The sequence below is a fragment of the Saccostrea cucullata genome, unplaced genomic scaffold (assembly GCF_032062105.1).
Source record: "Saccostrea cucullata isolate Sc308-1 unplaced genomic scaffold, CSIRO_AGI_Scuc_v1 ctg277, whole genome shotgun sequence".
Lineage (NCBI taxonomy): Eukaryota > Metazoa > Mollusca > Bivalvia > Ostreida > Ostreidae > Saccostrea > Saccostrea cuccullata.
The window spans coordinates 206341-234109 of record NW_026935934.1 but is presented as its reverse complement, the minus strand read 5'-3'; the positions used below and the strand labels follow the sequence as shown (position 1 = coordinate 234109).

The window sequence follows — 27769 nt, the reverse complement described above, 5'->3', positions numbered from 1 at the left end:
ACACGGGCTTTTTCTGGAACCTATCTTATCTTATCCAATCGAAGCATCACAGTTTTTTGGTTCCCATAAGATAGATACCAATTTCATAACATTTGATGTTTTAAAGTGGTACATGTCGTTTTTATATGAGCTTACAAGTTGTTTCTGGTTCATGAAAAGAGGGGTAAATATTTGGTTTATTTTGTAGACGATTTTTGGACTATTTTCAGAACCTTAACAAGATAATGCGGATATTGATAAATAACGTTGAAATCTTTTGAACATGTCAACTTTCATACATTTTATGTAAATATTTTATTGAAAATTGAAGCCGATTTTAAAGTAAGAAAAAAGTCTACCGCACAGTGACCAGTGGTGATAAACTCTTTGAACCCAACTGTAATTGCTTTTCATATGGCATTGTAGTATTGGTGCCATCCTCTTGCCTTGCAGACGACCATTTTTTGTATGTCTCTTCTGCTTCCTTTCGAGTCTGCGCAGAACCACACATGGAGTCTGGTCTTGGGGATACTGAATGTCGAGGTTGCGGTTCAGTTCTTTTCAACCGTAACCATTCTGCATGTGGGATAGCTGCACTACTACGCCCATTCACTCTCTTCTCTCGTTGTTCCTCTTCCAGAAACCGTTTTTGCTTTTCACGTCTAATAAGCTCCTCTTCCCTTCGTTTCTTTGCTTTTTCCTTCCAATCTTCGAAAGAAATCTGATGTGGTGCTTTTTTGGTAGAAAGTTCCTTTTCCATGTTTCTTAGTTCTTCCAGGTCTGCACGAAGAATTTTCTGGATCAATAATTTCTTTTCTTCGTTGAAATCCATCCACTCTTCGTAAGTAATTGCAATCATTAACAACTGTTGTCGTTTCTCTTCCAACTTTTTCTTATGTGCCATGAAGTCCTGCATAGTTCTTAATCTTTCCACGTTTGGTATTCTTTTCGTCTTCTGCCTCTTCCCTACCCAATTCTTATACGCTTTAATATTATGAATCGGATCGGGGTTTCTTCCATCCCCTACATCCGTTGAGCCTATCTGAATCAGGCCAGGTATGGGTCGAGTTATTGGCCTTGGAGGGCCGAAATTGGCCTCCTTTTTCTTTTGTATCCATTCTTTGAAGGCATCAGAGTCCCCGGCATTGTCTTCACTGTCGCTGGAGTCTGAGGAATCGGACATAAGCTTCCGTTCCTGCGCCTGCTTCCTCCGTAACCAAGACTCGTGTGTAATCCCTGAATTTCTAGATGAGGTTGATCTGGCACTGTCTGTTCGATTAGCAGCAATGGAAATCTTTCTTTTCAAGTCTTTGAACGACTCCATTGTCTCGGGTTTTGCTAGGTTCTTTAGAGACCTATAAATAAAAAGAAATTTTCACTATTTCAAGACAAATTGTCAGTAACAATCCTTGAAAAGCATAGATTATACTTTTGCATACGAATTAGATGAATATATTACATGTGTACTTATACAATGTAATTTCCTATGTATTTCAAACGCTTCCAACAAATGGCATGTGTTTATCTTCATGCAGAGGATAACTGTTACCTTGACTTTGCTGAAAATCGAACTCTCTTTGGTAACAGTGAAGTTCCTGATTTTAAGCTGCTTTTTCGAACACTGTTGTCATTATCACGTGTTCCTCTTGTGGAATTTGACAAACAAGGCTGCTCTATCACTTTAGGTGAGTGAAGTTTGTTTGACTCAGTCGGGTGTTCTGTTTCTACGTGTATTTCTACCGTATCCACAGGGACAGGTGCGATAATCCTTCCGTGTGTTGTTTTGGATTCCTCCGGAAGTGAAGGGTTTCCTACAGCCATATCAGAAGAATCTTTTCTGAACTTAAGAATTCGATATTTACTGGCAGATAAGGGATACTGTTTGTTTTGGATCAGTTTGTCGTGATGTTCTAAAAAGTTTAGATATCTTTTCTCTAAGGCCCCGTCCAACTCTTTATGCCTGGGGTTGGATTGAGATATCACCCAGTATCCTTCTGTCCTCGTTTTGATCGTGTTGTTGTTTTTATCGGACCGTGCAGATAGAAGTTTCTTCGGTTGATCGTTGTTATTGTGTGATGAAGCACTTTCAGTGTATTGTCTGTTTGTACCAGCGGATGTAGATTTGGGTTTAGTGCTTCTCGCTGTTTCAGTGTCACGTTGAGCTATTTGGGGAGTACTCGATACCCTCCCTTTGAGTTGCAGATTTGAGTAAGAGTTTTTGTTTTGTAAATCCTTCAAACCCCGCAGATTTAACTGCATGAGACGAAGTCTTTTTTCGCATTGGAAGGAATTGTACGATTTTGCTATATTTACGGGACTCTGAGAATATATATCGTAAACATGAACTGTGGCACCAGCATCTAGCAACATATTCACAATCTGAATACGGTCTTTGCAAACTGCTGCATGCAAGGCTGTTCTGCCAAAATGCGTAGATCCATTCATATTTACACCTGTAAATAAATATAGGAATACAATTTATGAATATCTACTCAATGAATTTGCAAAAACAAGTTATGAATTTAGTCTGACATGTGAGAAATTTTGAATTTATTTACCTATGGATATCAACAGATTACACATCTTCACCAATCCGGAGTAGGCTGCGATGAAGAGTGCGGCTGTGGCGCGTTCCCGTACCATAGCCTCGATTTTCCCAGTGTCGTCCTGGCCTACCATGATGTTGCCCTTCACGTGGACACCACCGCTGTGGTAGACGTACTCCGTGTTGTTTTGTACCACCGCGTTGTACAGCGTATCCCAGTTATCCATTATCTGGGCTCGCAATAGATACCCGTCCCGGACGTTTTCCTGGATGAGCAACCTTTCTCTGTCACTAAGACATTCTCCATCAGGATAAGTCAGCATGTAGATGCTGGAGGGTAGACCTGCGGCGAGCTCTAGTTTCCCTTTGACTTCGTTGACGTATATACCAGAGGGAACTCTACGGAGGGTGCAGACTTCTTCCGTTGGTAAAACAACGAATAAAGTGAAAGTTGCATCCGAACTCTTGGACTCCAGATGCGCCATGTTTCCCTGACGTTGTCTTTCAACCGTCCTTATCCCTGCAAAGAAACATTATTTTATTTTCGTTTGTTTTGTATTTTAACTTGAATGCATTTTTGGTAATCTGCAATCACTTTTGCAAATGTTTGTTTTGTCAAAGCGTGTCTATTGATTACATATCAAATGTTTGCAAGGGCTGGGAATTTCGTTTTGTGATTAACACCGTATGTATTCTGTAAATCTACCTGTGAGTAAATCATGTCTCACACAAGTGAAATGCCCCCACTTAATGGATTATAAATACTCTGACTACAAGTGCAGTCTTTTGAATTTCAATAATACGAGTACCAATTGTCTGTTGACAGATTGTTTAGCATTGGTATACATAATAATGAGACGAGTTTACCCATACAAACTTTCACGAATAAACTTTATGGGGAGTTGCCAATTCGCCCTGATCTTGATTTAACGAGAGATCATTTAAATTTCGGTCCAAAGTATTGAAAATTGAGTTCTGAGTAGCGATTATACAACCAGATCTATCATGTCTTTGTTACTTAGAAAATTAAATGACATATCAAGTTATTGAACAAAATGGAAAGATATTTCATAAACTCCAATACACTTTTTTTAACATTAATTTCTTAAACTTTCAAAGAGTACACATTTACCTAGATACACTCTCGCGTTTATGAAATTTGAAACCAGAGAGGGTCCCGTGTATTGTTCAGAGCACTAACAGCAGAAAATATGTTCGATTGAATTCCGAGGTAATCCAATAAAGTTTAAATTAATTTAAAACAACCTTTTCCAGAGGGTATATTTTGTATTGTTCATTTTAAAACGATTATAGTTTTAATTGCGTTTAAAATGACTTCAGGCTAATATTTTTTATTGGGATAGAGACTAACAAGCGCAAGTGAACAAACAAATCTTGATTACATTTTCTAATTGATCGCTGCAAATTGAAATATAACTCAGATTATGAAGACATTTAACATTTATTTTGGTAAATACATCAAGGAAGTTTTGCAAAGGCCAATTAAAGTCTTTGAATTTTTTTATTTACTTAGTAAACAAACTTCAAACTTACATCGTAATAAAACAATCAAGACTACCTTGGGTTATTACCTGAAAAGCACCCTCTTCTGTCCGCTGCAATATAATGAAGTGTTTTGCACGTTTTGGTCACACTTAGGAGTAGTTTTAACCTTCGTCCATATTAATGCTCTATGATCTCAAGTTGGTTCCAGTTTTATTCTTCTTTCAGTAATGACGACAGGGGGAAATTTTAAAATTTCACAGTACATATAAATCCATTCAAAAGTCTTCAACCGCGTCTCGTCCTCGATTCTCTCTCTGTAAGTGCTCGGGATAGATTTAAATGCAAACAAACCTGTAGAAAACGAAGCCGGGTGTGCGATATACGGATATAAACTATCTCTGGGGCGATGAAATTTTAAACCAATCATGTCATTTTTTAGGTTTGCTTTTGTTATTTCAGAATTATTTTGTTGATATAAGAATTATAACCTTTCCAAGTTCAATAATATTTACTTGCTGAATGCTCGTATTTCTCGACATTTATGTTTATATAAAAATAGTTGGCAATACAGAAACCATACATTCTGAAATTCTCTAGATGTTATTGATTTATATTATGATTTACCTCAAGTTCCTATCTTTAACTTTCTTAAATCATAATAATCAATACAGGTGAATCATAGAAATCCAACTGTTAACAGTTTAATTTACTTCAAATGATATCGTATTCCCTATATTTTGTATACTTAAGGGCCACCTGTAGCGATCCGTAATTGAAGTAGATTCTCATCAAAGATCTACCGTAAACCAATTATTATTCGCGATATCATGTTATTCGCGATTGAAATTCATCTTCGCGATCGAGGCAACATTCTGCATATATAAATACTTTGGTGAATATTTGGTTCGCGACAAGAAATATTCGAGAGTAAAAGAAGGTCGCGAAATTCAGGGATATTTCTCGCTTGTGAATAGAAGTTGGTTTACAGTAATTGCAGATGAGATTGAATTGAAGCACGGTTCATAATAAATATCATCAAAGACAGAAAAAAGACGACAGAATGGGCATTTATTGGAAGATCCCACAGCGACACAAAGAGTATGAGCTATGGACTGAAATCCAAGGGGTAAACGAAGAAGAGAACGATCAACAACAAAAGGCGCCTGACCGCAATCAACACCGAGACAGAGACAGCTGTATTGTCTGTTCGGATGGTCCTCGGGGGTGGGGGTGTAAGTAAGTAAGTAAGTAATCGAAATAGGCCAGTTTACAATATAGTTATAGAATAGATAAAACGCTGTTCAAGATATGTAGAATGGAACAGAGCATGAATTGAAAAGACCCTAAATAGGGTTAGGGATTGTATGCTTGCTATCTTAATCAATATTGAACAAAGTAAATTCAATATTAATTATCAATTAAAAACATAATTTAACGACAATGAGAAATGAATTGATTCACATTATGTACTTATGACATAAATTTACAGAATAGAGGCAATTTACAAGTTCGTGTACAGTTGAAATGCATGCGTAAAAAAAAGGAATAATGAAGTCGAGAAAGGATTTTCGCATAAGCCATGCAAGTGTTGCAATATTTTCGAGTTATGACACTTGTTCTAAGTCGAGGGAAAAAGCTGAATGCTCTTTACATGCTTTAATAGGATTTATTCTTAAGTACTTAATGCAATAATAAAATATAAATGGAATTTTAAGTGATCAGTGGGACTGGCGATTTGTTTTCTAGTTTAAATCATTTACTCCGTACATGTATATATTTCTAAATATAACAGGTTGATTTTTGCCCGTCTGTGACTAATTTTGGACAATCTCGGAAATTTTCTAAACTCAGAGTCATGAACCCCAAACAAGCGGTTTATTAAGAAATTGCATGGCTTACACTTTTGTATGTTCATTTTTTTCTAAATTGTACTTAGAGTAACTTGGATGTAGTAAGTACTGCAAGTGGAGATCCATCTTATACCCATAGCTTCCTTTCTAGAAGGGAAATTCTTCAAAATCATGTCAGTTTTAAATAAATTTAATATTCCCAACAATCAATATAAATTTGAATTCCAATACAAGTACTGGGTTCCTTAGCTTCATACAAATTCTTATAAAGATACACTGCGGGTTCCAGTAAATGTTCTACGTACCAAGCCTCTATATTACTCTTCACTTCTACACTGTATTTTGAACAGAGAAGGAGAAGTTTCAGGAGTACCTACAACAAAATTTTCGAGAAATGGTGTACATTAGATGTGGATACTTAAAAACTCAAAAGAACTGTTTTTTGAAAATTTTAAAATATAGCTGAATTGACAAATCAAATGGTATGAAATTTCCGAGAACCATTTTTAGTATTGAAAAGGCATACAATTCTCCATGAAGTTTGGTCTCTACATTATTTGTGTTGCATAAAGCGTAGAAAAGTCACACGTTTTGAAGCTATGAATTGGAGAGGGTTGATTTTAAATTTTCTACAAGTTCTTTGGGTTTCTGAGAATCCATATTTGATTTATACCACTGCTTGATTATGTTTGATAGGGATGAAACCATATGATACGTATCGCGATACTTGTGTCATAATTCATTTTTTCATCCTATTTTTGTCTTCTTTTTTAGCTCTACTGGTCAGAGACCAGAAGAGCTTATGCGATAGTAATGCGTCCGTCGTCCGTCCGTCTGTCTGTAAACAATTTTTGAAAATGCTACTCCTCCTACAGTTTTGGTCTGATTTCATTATAACTTGGCACACAAGTAGACTACACTAAGATACATAATTCTGTGCATCGGTTTTTGATTTCGATGAATGGTGTTGCGTTGGTTACTAAAAATAGAATTTCTGTGAAATACTTTTCAAATACTACTCCTCTTACAGTTTTGGTCTGATTATAATATAACAAGGCACACAAGTAGACTACACTAAGATACATAATTCTGTATATCGGTTTATGTTTTCGATGAATGGTGTTGCCTTGGTTACTAAAAATAGAGATTTCTGTGAAATACTTTTAAAATGCTACTCCTCCTACAATTTTGGTCTGATTTCAATATTACTAGGCACATAAGTAAACTACAGTAAGATACATAATTCTGTATATCGGTTTTTGATTTTGACGAACGGTGTTGCCTTGGTTACTATAAATAGAAATATCTATGAAATACTTTTAAAATTTTACTCCCCTTACAGTTTTGGTCTGATTTCAATATAACTAGGCACACAAGTAGACTACACTAAGATACATAATTATTTGTATCAGTTTTTGATTTCGATGAACGGTGTTGCCGTGGTTACTAAAAATAGAAATTTCTGTGAAATACTTTCAAAATGCTACTCCAAATACAGTTTTGGTCTGATTTTAATATAATTTGGCATGTAAGTAGACTACACTGAGATACATAATCAAGCTTTGTGTTTTTGATTTTGATGAACAATGTTGTCATGGTAACTAAAATTTTATTAAAAGCTTCTCCTACAGTTGTAGTCTTATTGCAATCTTGCCACAAAAAGAGAGTTTAAGGATCATTATTCTATTTAGTCCTTTTGTAAAGTTTTACCGTAAATCTGGAAATTTTTGCTGTAGATAAATTTTTAGCAAATTTGCGAGTTCATTGCATTCGCAAAAATTCGAAAAGTAAAAAATAATCAACACCATTTTGACCCGAATTCGCAAAATAAAATCTACGTAAAAATTTCCAAATTTAAGGTATGTCCCAACTGCTACTTTTATCTTCCTTTATAATACAAACCAGTAGAGCTACAGTCTCGACAGAGACTTCTGGTTTTCTTTACAGACCAGTGAGCTACAGATCTGCAGCTAATCTAGGAACAGAATGAGAAAAAATTTGAAGACTACAATAGTTTTTATAGTATCAGCTTTTATCAGACAGGACTGAAAATACAGGTACATCTGTATGACAAATTTGATGACAGCTCTCAATTACCAGTAAGATGAATGACTTTTTAACAACATTATCATCACTTTTACAACTAATTGTTATCTCCATATCTCTGCTTTAGCCCTAAAATTACTTAGAGATGCTGATAATACATGAATTTAATTATTCCACTTCTACAAGTTCCTTCCTTCGTCTTTTTCCAACAACTGCACTATCCTATCTTCTTAACAGGGGTCCACAGAGATCAGGTAAATTTGAAGGCGGTGCTTATTTCCTCCCCCTTTAAGCTAATTTCCCAGTGTCAGAAAAAACACAACTAAAATTTCTATGGATATTTTTATTTTCGTCTTCCGTGTCTGTTTGAATTCTGATTCCGTTTATTAAACTGGTTATTTCTGATCCCCAGCTGCGCTGAGCGACTGGTGATGTCATTTAGAGCGAACGGAGACTGCCCTGACACGTAGTCCGGGTCAAACACATCCAGGTGCTGCTTCTTTTTGGCCGCCCTCTGTTGCGGCCTCGGCTGGTCCTCTGTCAGGATTGGGTTGTTAGAGTGCTTACCTCCCCTTGGCAGAGGCAGTTGATGCTGTAAAGTACAAGGTACTTCATGAATTTGTGTATGAGTGTTCACTGGTAATCTTTATTCAGATTCCATTTTTGTATTTTTCAAGCTTACAGACACATCCAACCAATATCTAGGGGTGTCATTGAACTCTAAATAGAATGATCTTATTTATGAATTTATTACATTCAATTGCAAATTGGGACAGTTTTGAATAATACCTTCATCCCTTTAGTTGAGATAGGTTTCCGCCGAGAGAGAAAGTAGCGAATGCTGCCATCCTCTTCCACTGTCATTGATACTTTCTGTAAGGTTCTGTTTCCACAGTAAGGACAGAATTCCTTCATCATGTCCTTTGTAATTCTATCAAATTCAAAATTTTGAATTCATTAACAACCGCTATTTTTCGGAAATGATCATATATACTAAAGAGAATGGATTAAAATTCTTAAAAAGATGGTCAAATGCAAAATCATTGTTTTTTAACCAACCAAAACATACATGTACATATAACAAATAACAAATACTTCCCACTTCTGTGAAAACATGGTTAGGACATGCCTTTACAGATAAACTTGAAACGAGACTTACTTCATGCATGCAAAGCAGCGTAGAACAAAACTTTTTGCTCTTTTAATCAGTAGCCCATCCACAGATATCACATTGAGTCCCATCTGAATCAGGACATTCTGAAAAGGAATGTGTCACATAAATCTCTTCATTATTTACTTATGTAAACTCTACTGGTATCACTAAGGTCACAACACTAAATATCTGGCTGCAAACTAGAAGTACCTGATCAATTCTTAACACTCACCTCAAAACAGTTTAATTTTTGTCTTCATTTCCTTTTTCAAAAAAATCTCAATTTCTTTATTGTTTTATGCTTCGAATATAATTTCAAAGTAAACATTGCGTAATTTTTGCATGATTGCAAAGTTTTTAAACCTTACCTCCCTTTGAGAGGCTGTGACATAACATACCTGCATAGCGAAGTCTGTGGTGACACAACCTACAGGTACTGCCACTCTCTCCCGATCCTGACTGGTCATCTTCTGTTTCAGTGAGCTGATGTTGCTGGGTGTTATCCAGCCGTCATCATCATCTTCCTCTTCTTCATCCTCCTCAATCCCTTCATCCTCCTCTGTCTCCTCTAGCATGTCAGCTGTCACAGTAAGTCCCTCCTCCCCCTGTCCCCCATCTCTCTCCTCTGTTGATTCTGTGTTAAGATCTCCCTTTGATTCAATTGTTTCTGATTGGTTAATATTATCAGTCACTAATTTCATGTCTTGAGAGGTGTTCACTGATTGGTCAGTTAAATGTTCTTTTGGTGTTGATTGGCTCTCTGTTTCTGGTAAGTCTGACGTTGTGGTGCATTCTGAATTGGTTCTACTTTTTGAGTTGTCCTTCAATGACAAAACGCAATTAAAATATAAAAATATGTTTTAAATCAAGTTCATTTAAATAAGTCTGAATGCCATTAGAATTGCGCTCATTTTTTTCCAAAAATAATCAAGGAATGAATTCAATACAGTGTAGCTACCAAAGTTATGCTGTATAACAAAGCGTTTTTTTATTTTGTTAGGGGGTTTGACAAGAGTCTGAATTCTGATCGAATTGTTCAAATTATTTTCAGTATACGAGTCTGAAAAAATACCCTTTCCAAACTGACAGCCTATAATCTATGTAAAAAATGTTAGGTTAAAAAAAATATCATATATGATTATAATATCAATTTTACACATTACACCATTTTGAAAATGTTTGCATCTGGCATTAGTATTTTGTCACACTACTAGCACTACTTTATCATAATTTGATTGCACATGGTATACATTCTAGATGATGTTTACATCTGAAATTCTTTTCTATTGACTGAGAGGTCTACTCAATAACACCTCCCCCCTTTAGATAATTTTTGCCTGCATATCTTTAAACAAGTATAATTTTTTTGACCTTGGCAAGGTAAAATCCTGCTATAGATGTTGGCTTTTCTAGCATTGCTTTAGATGTGGTCCATTCAATCTGTAAATAAAATAATGAAAATGCAATGTTAAAAAATGTTAAAAAGGAAGACTGTCTAACCATGACTGTTTAAATAATAATAATAATAATAATAATAAAATTTGTATAGCGCCCTATTTAAAATAATTTACTCTAAGGCGCTGAACAGACACTATTTCAGATATACAAGTAGTAAAATACAACACAATAATCATAAAAACAATAATCATAAAAACATAAAACCTAAAATCATTCTAAGAGATCGTAACGAACATAAGAGTAAGCTAAAATTATATGCTGCTAGACTAAGATCAAATTGAGATCACATTAAAATTGTCAAACAATACAGATTGTGCCCAAAATAAATAGTCTGAGGACAATAGAACTTGATAACTTGTTCAAAAAATAAAAAATTATACGTCGTATGCTATCTTAAAAAGATGAGTCTTAAGATCTCGTTTAAAAGCTAAAAGTGACGTCTGGAAGCGGACAGCATCAGGTAAACCATTCCACAAAGTTGCCGCTGCATGGTCAAAACGACGCGTTCCGTATGTCTCCATGCGAACACGAGGTTTCGCAAGATGTTTGGAGTCATACGAGCGTAGAGTTCTTGACGGTTGATAGACTGTTATGAGTTCCTTTAGGTATGATGGTGATGTCCCCTGGAGTACTTTGAAAGTGTATAAAAGGATCTTATAATATGTTCTAAATTTAACTGGAAGCCAGTGAAGAGATATCAGGACTTCGGAGATATGATCATGCTTCCTAGTTCGGGTGACAATCCTTGCTGCCGTATTTTGTACTCTCTGTAGCCGTGAAATATTTGTCTCTGTAATTCCATAGAGTAGTGCATTTCCATAATCAAGTCTTGATGTAACTAGAGCGACAACTAGAGTCTTACAAGCATCTTCTGTTATGAATGGACGAATTCGACTAATATTTCGCAGATGGTAAAAACAGGATTTGGACACTGCGCTAATCTGAGTCTCCATGGTAAGTGATTTGTTGAAAAACACTCCCAGATTCTTCACACAATCTGATTCACAGATGACAGAACCATCAAAATCAAGTTGGTGTGTGAAAGATCTTTTAAGCTGACTCTTTGGTGAAAAGACGATAAACTCAGTTTTATCCTGGTTCAATTTTAGTAGATTTGCGCACATCCAGCTTCTCACGTTAACTAAACAAGTTTCTAGTCGACATTTTAGATCTGGCCACGTTTCGTTCGGTTTTATAACAAGGTATATTTGTGTGTCATCTGCATAACAGTGGAACAGCATGCCATGATCACCACAAATTTTACCGATAGGTTTTGAGAAAAGGCAATACAAGACTGGTCCAAGCACTGAGCCTTGTGGTACTCCGAACCGCAAAACAAGATCTCCGGAAGCACTCCCACCAATGACTACTCTTTGTGTGCGCTGTGTCAAGTAGGATTCGATCCATTCCAGAGCTGCCCCAGAAATTCCAAAGGAGAACCTGAGACGTCTGAGTAAGATGGTATGGTCGATCACGTCAAACGCAGCAGACAAGTCCAGCATCACTAGGGCCATACAGGAATTTTTATCAAGCGCTGATAAAATGTCATGATGGACTCGGAGGAGTGCCGTCTCTGTAGAGTGGCATGCTCGATATGCTGACTGCAGTGGTTCCTGTAGATTGTTCACTTCCAGATGATGCTTGAGTCTTTTTGATACTACCTTTTCGAGTATTTTTGAAATAAATGGTAAGTTGGAAACTGGTCTATAATTTTTCAGTTCATTACAGTCAAATTCCGGTTTCTTCAGAATAGGGCGAATTATAGCCTCTTTGAAGGTTGTCGGTACTGAAGATCCAGATAATGATTTGTTTATTATCACTGTTATTAAGGGAAGCAACTCTTCAATGCATGGTTTAAGTAAAGATGTTGGGATTGGGTCACTCTCACAAGACTTAGTTGGTGCCCCCATGATGATATCATAGATCTCCTTGTTTGTAGCTTCAGTGAAAACAACAAGTTTCTGACCCACATATTGAATATCACTCTTTAGTGCCTCGCTAACATTAACTTGCTTAGATTTACTAAGTGCAGATCTGATCGTTTCAATCTTTCCAGTAAAAAAGTCACAGAACCTATTTGCTAACATCTCTTTGCTGTCATTTGCTGGAAAGACAGTCTCCTTAACCTTCCCCATGAGATTGTTAGTTAGGTTATATAGTTGTTTTTGGTCATGTCCAATTTCTAATATCTTTGAAGAGTAGTAATCCTGCTGCGATTGCAGCAGCAGTTTTGAATAATCGGTACACAATTTTCTGTAAATTTGCTTGTGTATCGTTAAGTCAGCTCTTAATGAAAAAAGTATTAAATTTGTGTTACTTATTTTGAAACAATCAGATAATGGGGTATTATTTTATTGATACGTCAAATAATTTTTTGCAAAATCACAGAAATCATTTCTTTGAATGGTTTATTCTACCAAAGTTACATCTCTAATTATCTGCATCTGTTTGATCATGTTTACTCCTTATTAGTTACCTCCATCAGTTTATACCTTGTTATCTGGGACAGTCTTAATGTGGTCTGTTCCGACATTTTCTTTCTCTAACTGATATGTCAAAGCAATGACTTGTATATCCACTGGGGAAAGACTCTTGTAATCCCCTGTTTTCTTGGAAAATTCTGTCACTGTAAATACAGAATGTGGGTGTAAAAATTAAACTAAATAGATAGTTCTTAGTTCTTGTTATATCAATGTACAAAGATCAGGAAACTTGCATCATAAAATTTATCAACTCTCATTAGTAAATAAATTAGAGTGTATTGCCAGACTCAGCGAAGAAAGTAAAAGACAGCAAATAACTAAAACCTCTAAGAATTAAGGCATAAGAGATATTTGGTGGCTAAAAATTGTAAAAATAGATCATCACTGGGATTTTCTTTTATTCAAACTTTTTGCTTCAAAGTCGCTTGGATTGGCATTCCTCTTCTAGGTAAAACAAACAAGAGGCCCAAGGGCCACAGCGCTCACCTGAGCACATCGGGCTTGAATTTACTCCCCCCCCCCCCTCCAGGCTTTCATCATTTGAACAAACTAGAATCTACACTACCTGAGGATATCACTAATCATAGCTTTGAAGTACTTGTAAAGAAGATTTTCAAAGGTTTCCCTATATATCCCTATGTAAAACTTGGGTCGGCCATTTTGGCCCCACCCTAAACCCGGGGGTCAAGATTTGAACAAATTTGAATCTGCACTACCTGAGGATGATTCCACATGAGTTTCATCTTTCCTGGCCCAGTGGTTCTTGAGAAGGATTTTTAAAGATATTTCCTAAATATTCCTATGCAAAACTTGGGTTGGCTATTTTGGCCCCACCCTTGCCCCGGGGGTCATGATTTGCAAAAACTTGAATCTACACCACCTGAGGATGATTCCACATGAGTTTCATCTTTCCTGGCCCAGTGGTTCTGGAGAAGAAGATTTTTCTTATATATTCCTATGTAAAACTTTGGTCGGCCATTTTGGCCCCACCCTTGCCCCGGGGGTCATGATTTGAACAAACTTGAATCTACACTACCTGGGGATGATTCCACATGAGTTTCATCTTTCCTGGCCCAGTGGTTCTGGGGAAGAAGATTTTTAGAAGATTTTTCTAATATATTCCTATGTAAAACTTGGGTCGGCCATTTTGGCCCCACCCTTGCCCCAGGGGTCATGATTTGAACAAACTCGAATCTACACTACCTGAGGATGATTCCACTTGAGTTTCATCTTTCCAGTCCTAGTGGTTCTTGAGAAGAAGATTTTTAAAGAATTTTCATATATATTCCTATGTAAAACTAGGGTTAGCCATTTTGGCCCCACCCTTGCCCCATGGGTCATGATTTGAACAAACTTGAATCTACACTACCTGAGGATGATTCCACATGAGTTTCATCTTTCCTGGCCCAGTGGTTCTGGAGAAGAAGATTTTTTAAAGATTTTTCCAATATATTCCTATGTAAAACTTGGGTCGGCCATTTTGGCCCCACCCTTGCCCTGGGGGTCATGATTTGAACAAACTTGAATCTACACTACCTGAGGATGATTCCACATGAGTTTCATCTTTCCTGGCCCAGTGGTTCTGGAGAAGAAGATTTTTAAAGATTTTTCTTATATATTCCTTTGTAAAACTTGGGTCGGCCATTTTGGCCCCACCCTTGCCCCGGGGGTCATGATTTGAACAAATTTGAATCTACACTACCTGAGGATGATTCCACATGAATTTCATTTTTCCTGGCTCAATGGTTCTGGAGAAGAAGATTTTTTAAAGATTTTTCCTATATATTCTTATGTAAAACTTTGGCCGGCCATATTGGCCCCACCCTTGCCCCGGGGGTCATGATTTGAACAAACTTGAATCTACACTACCTGGGGATGATTCCACATGAGTTTCATCTTTCCTGGCCCAGTGGTTCTGGAGAAGAAGATTTTTAAAGATTTTTCTTATATATTCCTTTGTAAAACTTGGGTCGGCCATATTGGCCCCACCCTTGCCCCGGGGGTCATGATTTGAACAAACTTGAATCTACACTACCTGAGGATGATTCCACATGAGTTTCATTTTTCCTTGCTCAGTGGTTCTGGAGAAGAAGATTTTTAAAGATTTTTCCTATATATTCCTATGTAAAACTTTGGCCGGCCATATTGGCCCCACCCTTGCCCCGGGGGTCATGATTTGAACAAACTTGAATCTACACTACCTGGGGATGCTTCCACATGAGTTTCATCTCTCCTGGCCCAGAGGTTCTGGAGAAGAAGATTTTTTAACAAGAGGCCCACGGGCCTTATAGGTCACCTGAGCATCATGCAACAACTTTCAAATGATTGAATTTGGTTTATGTTTTAAGCTAGATGCTATGGCATTCACAATTTTGAAAGAGGCACCATTGCTAATCATAACTTTACACTTAGCAATTGTTTAGTTTGATTACTTAATACCCATAAGCAGGGTAGGGGAACAAAAATGTATGTCAACTAATCAGTAATATTCAGCGTAATATTCAGCAATAATCAGGAGTGCTCCTACCACACATGAACTCCTGACCCTAGGTCTACACATTGCACAATTTTTGAAAAGGCACACTTGCTTATCAAAATTACTTCATTAATACCAAGGAGTAGATTTCAAACAATTCATTTTCAGTATATAAGTAGAGCCCCCCCCCATTTTGGTATCCCTGACCCAGGGGCCTTGAAATTCGCAATTCTGGAAGAGGAACCCATCATAACTAAACAAATAGTTCATCTGCTTATTACCCAGAATTAGAGAAAAAGATTTTCATAGATATAATAGATGTAATGTATTTTCACTATATAATCATTATAGAGCCCCGCCCTAACACCATAACCCCTGACCCTGGGGCCATAAAATTCACAATTTTGGTAGAGGCACTCTTGCTCATCATAACTATGAACTTAATAAGTTTATTTAATACCTAGGAGCAGAGAAGAAGATTTTCAAAGATTTAATGTATTTTCACTATATAATCAATAGAGTCACGCCCTAACACCATAACCCCTGACCCTGGGGCCATAAAATTCACAATTTTGGTAGAGGCACTCTTGCTCATCATAATTATGAACTTAATAAGTTTATTTAATACCTAGGAGCAGAGAAGAAGATTTTCAAAGATTTAATGTATTTTCACTATATAATCAATAGAGCCCCGCCCTAACACCAGAACCCCTGACCCTGGGGCCATGAAATTCACAATTTATATAGAGACACTCTTGCTCATCATAACTATGTACTTAGTTAGTTTATTTAATACTCAGGAACAGAGAAGAAGATTTTCAAAGATTTAATGCATTTTCACTATATAATCAATAGAGCCCCGCCCTAACACCATAACCCCTGACCCTGGGGCCATAAAATTCACAGTTTTGGTAGAGGCACTCTTGCTCATCATAACTATGAACTGAACAAGTTTATTTAATACCCAGGAGCAGGGAAGAAGATTTTCAAAGATTTAATGCATTTTCACTATATAATCAATAGAGCCCCGCCCTAACACCAGAACCCCTGACCCTGGGGCCATGAATTTCAAAATTTTGGTAGAGGACTTAATGCTGATTACAATCATACCAACAGTTTGACTGTTTGATGTCCAGGAGTAAAGAAGAAGATTTTTAAAGATTGCACTAATTTTAGTGGTTTTTGCCCCACCCCCCAGGGGGGCAGGGACCACGAAATTCACAATTTTTGTTCCCCTTCACGCATAGATGCAATATGCCAAAATTGGTTGAAATTGGTTCAGCGGTTTCAGAGAAGAAGCTGAAAATGTTTAAATGTTAACGCACGACGCACGACGGACGACAGACGACGGACGACGACGGACAAAAACAGATAGCAATAGGTCACCTGAGTTTACTCAGGTGACCTAAAAATGCCATTAATTTTTAACAAATTCATGATTATCTCCCCTTGGAAAAGGGCGTGGCCCTTCATTTGAACAAACTTGAATCCCCTTCACCCAAGGATACTTTGTGCCAAGTTTGGTTGAAATTGGCCCAGTGGTTCTTGAGAAGAAGTCGAAAATGTGAAAAGTTTACAGACAGACAGACAGACAGACGGACAGACAGACAGACGGACGCCGGACAAAATGTGATCAGAAAAGCTCACTTGAGCCTTCGGCTCAGGTGAGCTAACAACAGGACCTATCGTATCTAAAACCAGAGAAGTCTAAAACCTTTCAAAATAGTGAATCCTTTTCTAGCCAATAAAATATCTTGTTCAATTTTAGTAACCCAATATAAGGTACTTATGTAGATGAAGTTCTGCCAAGCCCCTTAAAAAATACCCATGTAAGCTTCAGCTTGTTCAGTTTTAATAACAAACAGAGAGAACAAGGGAGGGAACTGTACATGTAATTGATGGTAACTACCAATTCTGATGCATTCTGGTGAGGGTGTTTTAGGAATTAGTTGATATGGTAACACCTGCAGTCTCTGCAAAGTGGCTTTGTCCTTGATTTCATTCACTACTTTTGGAACAGTGTAGATCTTAGATCCAATGCTCTGAAAAGAGAAAATATATTGAAGTAAGGGTAGTCAATTTTTGTAAGGCTACTACATATTCAACACTAAAGCTGATATACATTAGTTTTACAAAACTTAGTGATGTCATTACCAGCCATTGTCTAGGTAACACACTCAAGCATGTAATTATTTGATAAAGGAACAGTCCTGACATAGCAAAGTTTATAATTAATCTCAAGCAAATTATGAAGCTAAAATTTACATAGCCTGCACTGGATATTTTAAAGCCTGTTTCGATCATAATAACCCATTTCGGAGATTGGTGACCTGATGATAATGAAAACTTAATTTCACACACTTCTGCCAGAAAATTTTCATTTTTTTTGCCAATATGAATAGTGAAGTATCACAATCACAAATTAGCCATAAACACTCCATTAAGTCTGCTTTTTTTATACCAGTAAAGTAAAAAAAATGTGAGGTTTATCGGTGAGCTTTGAGAGACCTGCAATGTTGATAAGTTCCCTGGTGGGTTATAATCCTGTCCCTCAGTAGTTGTCACATAGATAGGCCATGGGCCATATTGCTCACCTGAGTAAGTTGACTAGGAATAGTATAGACTTATTTCACATTTTTTAAGACTTATATCTCGCATTTTTGACATAATTTTTCAAACTAAATCCTTTATAACTTACCTAAAAATATTTTCAACCTTTTAACACTATCTTAAAAACTTTGATTATTTACTGTATTGCTACAGTGTATGACAACATTAAAAAAAAAATCCATACAGTTTGCATTTGAAAGACATAGCCCCATGGAATTGGTAATATGATAGAAGGAAAATAGTGTTTTACACTGGTTGATCTCAGATTTACCCCACAAAGGAATATAACTTTTTTAAATATGAAAGTCAATTTAAGGTAAGAAACAAAAGTTTCAAAGTGATAGAAAGTTAAAAGGGTGCATGTCCCAAGCAAAAACTTATGAAGTGAGCAGGAAATTAATTTCCACCTATTTTCATCGAAACGAATGGTCAAAGTTCCATAAATCACTTTAACACTGGACTTAGATTCCAAGAGACGTCCAAAATTTTTAGTCTCGACAAATTTTGCAGAGATTAAGAGTTTATGACTTGTCATGTGCCGTTCTTCAGAAAGATCTTTTTATTATTTTTCCAACATAAACTTCTGTATAACATTGACAGAAAGAGGTACAGACAGGCAGAAGCCAGACAAAAGAATGGAGGCGTACAAGGCGATGTCAATCACCTGCTCTGAGAAAAGACATTTCTCAACTCTAAAAGTTCATGAAAGCTATTTTTTTTCAAAATTATATGGTTTATATCATCTCTTGCACATTTAATTCTGTATTTCATTGTTTTAATATTTTATTAATAATTTATGTTTTCACTCATGTTTTAAAGATATGTGAAAACAAAAAGAACAAGAGGCCCATGGGCCACATCGCTCAACTGAGCACTAAGGGTAGGAAAAAGTAGGAAATGGTTTTTATTGTAAAGTTTAAATCCAAAAGTAGTCCCATGACCAATCATGGATTTGTTATTTTTTAGAAAATGATATTTAAAGAATCTTCCTACATATATCTTTAAAAACTTTGGTTGGCCATTTTGACCCCACCCTACCCCTGGGGGTCATGATTTGAACAAATTTGAATCTACACTACTTGAGCATGCTTCCATATAAATATGATGAATTATTGCTTTGTCATTCTTGAGAAGAAAATGTTTAAAGAATTTTCCTATATATTTCTATGTAAAACTTTGGTCGGCCATTTTGGCCCTGCCCTACCCCCGGTGGTCATTATTTGAACAAACTTGAATCTACACTACCTGAGCATGCTTCCATATAAATATGATGAATTATGGCTTTGTCATTCTTGAGAAGAAGATTTTAAAGAATTTTCCTATATATTTCTATGTAAAACTTTGGTCGGCCATTTTGGCCCCGCCCTACCCCCGGGGGTCATGATTTGAACAAATTTGAAACTACACTACCTGAGCATGCTTCCATTTATATATGATGAATTATGGCTTTGTCATTCTTGAGAAGAAGATTTTTAAAGAATTTTCCTATATATTTCTATGTAAAACTTAGGTCGGCCATTTTGGCCCCACCCTACCCCTGGGGGTCATGATTTGAACAAACTTGAATCTACACTACCTGAGCATGCTTCCATATATATATGATGAATTATGGCTTTGCATTCTTGAAAAGAAGTTTTTTAAAGAATTTTCCTATATTTTTCTATGTAAAACTTTGGTCGGCCATTTTGGCCCTGCCCTACCCCCAGGGGTCATGATTTGAACAAACTTGAATCTACACTACCTGAGCATGCTTCCATATAAATATGATGAATTATGGCTTTATCATTCTTGAGAAGATTTTTAAAGAATTTTCCTATATATTTCTATGTAAAACTTTGGTCGGCCATTTTGGCCCCGCCCTACCCCCCGGGGTCATGATTTGAACAAACTTGAATCAACACTACCTGAACATGCTTCCATATAAATATGATGAATTATGGCTTTGTCATTTTTGAGAAGAAGATTTTTAAAGAATTTTCCTATATATTTCTATGTAAAACTTAGGTCGGCCATTTTGGCCCCGCCCTACCCCCGGGGGTCATGATTTGAATAAAATTGAATCTACACTACCTGAGGATGTTTCCCCATAAGTTTCATCTTTCCTGGCAGTGTGGTTCTTGAGAAGAAGATTTTTAAAATATGCCACCAAATTTTCATTATTTCACAATTATCTCCCCTTGAATGAGGGCGTGGCCCTTCATTTGAACAAACTTGAATCCCCTTCACCCAAGGATACTTTGTGGCAAGTTTGGTTGAAATTGCCCCAGCGGTTCTTGAGAAGAAGTCGAATATGAGAAAAGTTTACAGACAGACAGACGGACAGACAGACGGATGCCGGACAAAATGTGATCAGAAAAGCTCACTTGAGCTTTCAGCTCAGGTGAGCTAAAAAGCTACATGTATGATTCAAACTCTTTCCATAGCACAGGCTTTGCCACAAGATGGACTGGGTTAACCACTACACTACGAAGTATATGCGTTCTTGATGTCTGTCAGTGTGATTTAAATGAACGGGTTTGTTGAAGCATACATTTTTATCAGAAATGTTCGATTTTCATATAGAATGGGTTTAGATTCCATTTTTTAGACAAATGAAATAGATTTAACATGTACGTTTCTATCATTTAAGCATTAACGAAAAATGGATTGATTGAATATTGTTTAACGCCAAGTCGGCAATCTTTCAGCCATGTTTTGACGAAAAATGGAGACTTGACCCATTCATGTTCAAAATTCATATTTTATAGCTCTAGTAAACCCATTTTCCACTAAATATGCATTGTTTGCGTAGGACTTAAACTTGATATCTAAACTGAATCAAATAGTCCCTTACCTACCTTTTCAACACCTTATGGTATTTTGTTAAAAATGTTACACTATATTATAAAACTTTCATACATTAAATATGCGGGAATTCAAGCAGTTTCGAAAATTTCAAGTAGTTCCGGTTATAGCCACTTATCGGGATTATTAAATTGGAATTGTATCAAAATTCATTATAAATGATCAATTTGTAGAGAATTCCCTACAATGAGACCTTAAAGCCATATATGGCGTATGTACAATGAAAATTATTAGATTAAAATTATAAGAACTTATTATTTGCATCATTACTTTATATAAAGATAGAACTTTTCCGTAAATTACAAAATCTAAGTCAATTGCGTTATAAAGATATCACAATTTAATTTGGATTCTCGGAATTTTCTCCGACTCGGAAGAAAATACAAAAGATTTAAATAACACATTACAGAGAAGATAAAATCGTATTATTAGTTGAAACGATGTGTACTCCGTGTTCAGAACTGTATGAAAAGTTTTAATTTAAATGTATTAACTCTATTTCTTTACTTAATTTTGTATTTTTTAAAATTATATTTTTTGATCAGTTACGCCATATATGGCTTTAACATGTAATTTATATATGTATTAGGCCATAATAAATAAATTGCTAGATTCTCATCGGAATTTTCTAAAAAATCGAGGCGGGCGGGCGGCTTTTATTTTATATTTTTTATTTTTTCAATTTTGCAGATTTTTTATTGACCTGGTCAATCGGTGTAATTTTATCTATAATACCCGAATAAAAGTCATAGTAAAGGTTCAATTATCTCTTACTTCACATCATCACCGATCTTTTTCAACCAATGACCCTTGTTTAAAATATATACGCATATATTACAATCTTTTCAGCTGTCAAAATCATGTCGACTTTCGCGGGATTTAAAACGAAAGTAGAATGGTAGATGAATACCGATCCCGATCAGAATTAAGACGAAGAAAAACAGAAATAAAATAAATCGAGGCGGGGGTATAAAATCGGGGCGGGCGGGGATGAGAATCTAGGAATATTTTTATTATGGCCTTATATAGATAAAAATATAAAGGAGAAAACATGATGTTTAAGCAAATTTATTGAAAATGAAAACATGAATTAATCTCAACACGAAGTGGACTTACGTTTCTATACACGTTCTCAGCCCTTTTGAAATCAATTTAATTATTTACAAATATTTCAATGTAAAATGAAATTATATTTTTGTCCTTTTTAATTTTTTTTTAATCTTGTATGGTGTACAACTCCTTTGAGAAAACACCGTCCAAAGTAAATCCAGAACTACTTAAATTGGGATGTTGTGAAAATTGCTCATTATTTTGGGGATGCTTCGTAGTATTAGAAAACCCAAAACTCTTGAGAAAGAAGGAACACCAATGTCTTATCCACACTTCACAAATTAAATAGGTACCCTTAAAAAGTTTCAAAAAAACACCTACAACTCTAGAAACAGCATGTAATATTTCTACTCAATGTAAATAAAGCGCCTCTGGTAGTAAACATTAAGCCGTTAACATGGAAAGAGAGACGGACTTGTTGATCTCGCTTTATCGTCTAAATTTCAGACAATATATTCAGCTTCGTTTATACAGAAATTCACAAAAAACAGAAACCATTTTGTTTGTTGTCCCCCGCTTTCGCGAAAGCGAGGGGACATTAAATCTCATTCGTCTGTCCGTCTGTCAATCTGTCTGTCCGTCCGTCACAAAAACTTTAACCTTGCCCATAACCTTTGATTTAGTGGAGCTATGATTTTCATATTTCATATGTGTATTCCTTGTGATAAGACCTTTCTTTGGGTACCACCAAATTTGACCTTTTGACCTTGACCTTGGAGTTTGACCAACTTTTACTAAAAAATTCCAAACTTTTACTTTGGCCATAACTTTTGAATGGTAGGTACTAGGACTTTCATATTTCACATATTTATTCTTTAGGACAAGACCTTTCATTGGATACCAACAACTTTGACCTTTTGACCTTGGAAATTTACGTACTTATGAAAAAACTATAACCCTGACCATAATTTTTGAACGATAAGGGCTATGGCTTTTATACTTCACATATGTTATTCCTGTAAAAAGACCTTTCATTGGATAACAAGAACGTTGACCTTTTGACCTTGACCTTGGAGTATTAACTACTTTTTAAAAATTATAACCTTGGTCACAACTTTTGAACGGTAGACACAAGGACTTTTATATTTCACATATATATTCTTTGTGGCAAGACCTTTCATGGGATACCAACAACTTTGACCTTTTGACCTTGACCTTGGAGATTTACGTACTTCTGACAAAACTTTAACCTTGACCATAACTTTTAAACAGTAAGGGCTAGGGCTTTCGTACTTCACGTATGTAATTCTTGTGAGAAGACCTTTCATTGCATACCAAGAACTTTGACCCTTTGACCTTGACCTTGGAGTTTTAACTACTTTTTAAAAACTTTAACCTTGGTCACAACTTCTGAACGGTAGAAACTAGGAATTTCATATTTTAAATATATGTATTCTTTGTGGCAAGACCTTTCATGGGATACCAATAACTTTGACCTTTTGACCTTGACCCTAAAAAATAATATCTCGCCCACAAAGACACCGAAAGCGGGGGACCACAATTCTTTGAATTTGCTTGTTTAATTTTCATTTTTAAACGAAAATTATCCGGAACTGCTTAAAATCAGAAACTACTTAAAGCACTGTACTTATCCATGCCTCAACGCACTCACTGCCATTCAGGGTAGTGGATAGTTACTTTAACAATAGAAATTCTCTTTTTGCTTAAAAGTATTCAAAAGCTGCAATGTTAGAACTATCTCTGATTTTGGTTGTTGTTTTGATATTTGTACATATATGAGGAGTGAAATGGCCGATGATATATACACGACCGTCGTGCGCATAGTAAAGAAAGTCTATTTATACGACCGTCGTGCGAATAGCTAATGCAAATTGCTGAGATATATACACGACCGTCGTGCACATTAGTAAGAAAAAAATCTATTTACACGACCGTCGTGTAAATATCAATCGCACATTGCCAGAGATATGCGCAAGACGATAATAGCTATTGTATACATGAATCCGGGATGCCTCGCGCCGATTCTGATTCGCACTGAGATGGTTCGCACCATGACGATTCGCACCATGACGATTCTCACCGATTTTAGCGTGAAACATCTCACGTTATATTTTAAATATATCACATTTTGATTTTTTCTTAATTTATTTATTAACTTTAAGATAAAATATATGCTGCATGCCTGCTCAAATTCATGACTTAATAATATGCACTTCCAAAATTAATGGATCGTAAGGTGTTCATTTGCTCAACGTGTGTGTTCAACATTTCAATGAGGCCCCACAGTCATTTCTTTTCACACCCCTTTCTTTTTACGGTACAGCTTCTTTCATGGATATGTTATAATTGATTATTTTACATACTGTAAAACAACTTTTATTCGCGTGCGAGAAATTTTCGCGAGGTTCGCAAGAGCCTATTCATTGCCAATATTTCTCGCCATGAATGGGTCCTTACCGTCTCTTTTTTTCTACAAAAACAGTTCCAAAAAGGCTTGGTCGTATAAAATATATGGACGCACAAGCACAAGGATGGAATAATGTAAGCTATTCACTTTTCAAGTGTGCCAAAGAATGCAACCGAATCGTAATATAATTTTTATCAGTTTCATAAATATGTAAATAAAGCAGTTTATTTTAGCCATAAAAGAAGCAACAAATCTTTTTTTAAAAAACAATTATGATTAATAGAAACCAAAAAGGAAAGGGGGTGATCATTCAGCATCCATTGTAAAAGAGGCGTGCGGATCACCAACAAGAACAAGGGTAGACACTAACTTACACACTTGGCTAGCGATGATAGGAGGGAGGATGGGGAGGTGGGGTTAACAGTTACGTACTACCAGGGTTATATCCTCCAATATACCCTTTCGGTCCTCGACCCACACAGTGCACTCGCACATATGCTGTATTCTGGATCTGCAGCGATGTTCAAATTGATGAAAGAAAAATTGAATGTGAACAGTGAATCAAAGAGCCATAGCTACAGACGACTCAAGAATTTAAAGGGAAATGACGTAACGTGTATATGTTATAACGTTCTGAAATAATTGTGTATTAAATAATATCAGGCGCGGATCCAGAAATTTTTCAAGGGGGGGGGGGGTTTGAAGTATTTTTCAAAAGGGGGGTTGAAGTCGAAAACAGTTAAAACGTACGTTATACACATACATTTGTTAAATAACTCAACAGAATATTGATACAGGGTGGAGTATGGTTTTTGAAAGTGGGACATTGATCAATCTGGGAAAAAGTACTTGTATACATTACCAGAAATGTTTTGAAAAAGAAAGGAAAATAAATCTCCGAACCTGAAAATCCTATTTTGTAAAGGGATGGGGTTTTATTTTGTTTTTACAACTACATTTCTTTATATATTACAAAATTAGCCTTTCACCTTACATTTTCTATAGTAGAAACACAACAAAAAAATTGGAACTTTCTTATTTCTCTTTCTCTTTTGCAAATCCAAAAGGGGGGGGGGGGTGAAACCCCCGTAACCCCCCCCCCCTCTGGATCCGCCACTGAATATTTACATTTGCAATGTCTTAAATCTCCTTATATGACAATACGGTTTAAGAGAGCAGAATAAAAACAAGAGGCCCAGGGGCCACAGCGCTCACCTGAGCACATCAGCTAGGAAAAAGCACATATCTGATCAGAACTGAAAGTTTAATGAGGGGAGGGGGGCTTGAATTTTAACCCCCCAGGGGGTCATGATTTAAACAAACTAGAATCTACACTATCTGAGGATGATTTCATATATAAATATCACTAATCATGGCTTTGAAGTACTTGAAAAGAAGATTTTAAAAGTTTTCCCTATATATATTCCTACGTAAAACTTTGGTTGGCCATTTTTGCCCCACCCTAACCCCCGGGGGTAATAATTTGAACAAATCTGAATTTAAACTACCTGAAGATTATTTCACATGAGTTTCATCTTTCCTGTCTCAATGGTTCTTGAGAAGAAGATTTTTAAAGATTTTTCCTATATACTCCTATGTAAAACTTGGGTCAGCCATTGTGGCCCCACCCTACCCCCGGGGGTCATGATTTGAACAAACTTGAATCTACACTACCTGAGGATGATTCCACATAAGTTTCATCTTTCCTGGCCCAGTGGTTCTTGAGAAGAAGATTTTTTAAAAATGCCATTAATTTTTCTCCAATTCATAATTATCTCCCCTTGGAAAAGGGCATGGCCCTTCATTTGAACAAACTTGACTCCCCTTTACCCAAGGATACTTTGTAGCAAGTTTGGTTGAAATTGGCCCAGTGGTTCTTGAGAAGAAGATGAAAATGTGAAAAGTTTACGACGACAACGACAACGACGACAACGACGACGACAGACAACAGACAAATTTTGATCAGAAAAGCTCACTTGAGTCTTCGGCTCAGGTGAGCTAATAATATTTAAGAAATAAGGTATCATTAAGGGCTATAAATACGGGTTGGTCAAGAGATTAAATTAAATATGATGAATTTAATCTCGTACCAACCCGTATTTATAGCCCGATAGATGTTTAAAAATGATACCTTATTACTTATATTTATATTTGTGACTTATTCACACTTTATATTTGCCTGATTGTGATTTTTAACATGTGGAATGCATTATTTTTCAAACCCAACGGCATGTATGTAATCCACTGAACGCGCGTCAACCTTTATGACGTCACAAAGAAATTACGTCGAACGTTTATCTATATGCACATCTATGACCTCTTGACCCCGTACCTGTATTTATACAGTTATAGATACGCATATTGCTTTCAGTAGTGTTATATAAAGGAAAACATTTGCAATTGTAAATATATGAATATAATAGTATATCAAGGGAGCTATTAACATTTAAACATCATTATTGTTTAATTTGAGATTTCACGTGTATAACAGTATAAAACGAAGGTTTTATGACAATTTTTTGGTTAAAAAGTCATATAGTGCATATTGTACCAAAATACTTTTTAGGCTTTAATTACTGCGTGCCGAACTTAACTGGGGACGACCGAATGCCATAATAAGTGATGGTATGAATAAATATAATGGTCGTGCGAACAGCTGATAAATATTATAAATAAAAAACACGACGGTCGTGCAAATAGTCACTGAAAAATTATATACACAAAGTCACTGAAAAATTTAAGTACACGACGGTCGTGCGAATAGCCGTTGAAAAAGTAAGTGCACGACGGTCGTGCGAATAGCCGTTGAAAAAGTAAGTGCACGACCGTCGTGCGAATAGCCGTTGAAAAAGTAAGTGCACGACGGTCGTGCATATAGACACTGCCGAGTGAAATACGTGCGACTTTTTGTTTATTTCACGCAAAAAACATTTTTGTGAAAAACTGTATATAAATAGCTAAATAAAGCTATTTTGAATAGCTTAATAAAGCTATATAGCTATTTAAAGCTATATAGCTAAATCAAGAGATTGTATCGATACTGGACCTGATCATGGGACGTCTTCTCACTATTAAGAAAATATTTGACCATTATCTCTTTTCAGTTGTGTTGAATTTTTTATTTTCTTTCAGAATAAAACAATTATCTTTTTACCTGAAGAGGGGCGTTGCGAATAAAAGCCCCAGAATCGGCAACAACGTGCTTTATTTTGCTGTCAGACATATTGATATCCAAATCAATATCGTGTTCGGATATAATTGGAATTGGTTTATTTAAATGTTTTACTTTAGAAATAAATAAATATATATTTGTCATCCTTTTATATAAAAACAAACAATAC

At 36.1% G+C, this 27769-nt stretch overlaps 2 protein-coding genes across 2 annotated transcripts; both read right to left on the bottom strand.

The window, feature by feature from the left end:
* Window positions 1–239: 239 nt before the first annotated feature.
* On the bottom strand, window positions 240–3009 carry LOC134244257 (uncharacterized). The gene is made up of 3 exons (XM_062726517.1): window positions 2538–3009; window positions 1529–2432; window positions 240–1334 (listed from the first exon to the last, which is right to left on the bottom strand). Exons 1-3 carry the CDS (start codon window positions 3007–3009, stop codon window positions 335–337), a joined length of 2376 nt encoding a protein of 791 aa, XP_062582501.1. The 3' UTR covers window positions 240–334.
* Window positions 3010–8254: 5245 nt separating this feature from the next.
* Window positions 8255–27666, bottom strand: LOC134244275 (RNA-binding protein NOB1-like). The gene is made up of 8 exons (XM_062726535.1): window positions 27583–27666; window positions 17406–17538; window positions 13030–13163; window positions 10451–10519; window positions 9478–9900; window positions 9086–9183; window positions 8716–8857; window positions 8255–8518 (listed from the first exon to the last, which is right to left on the bottom strand). The coding sequence occupies exons 1-8, from the start codon at window positions 27649–27651 to the stop codon at window positions 8270–8272; spliced, it is 1317 nt and encodes a 438-aa protein (XP_062582519.1). The 5' UTR covers window positions 27652–27666; the 3' UTR covers window positions 8255–8269.
* Between the last annotated feature and the right edge of the window lie 103 nt (window positions 27667–27769).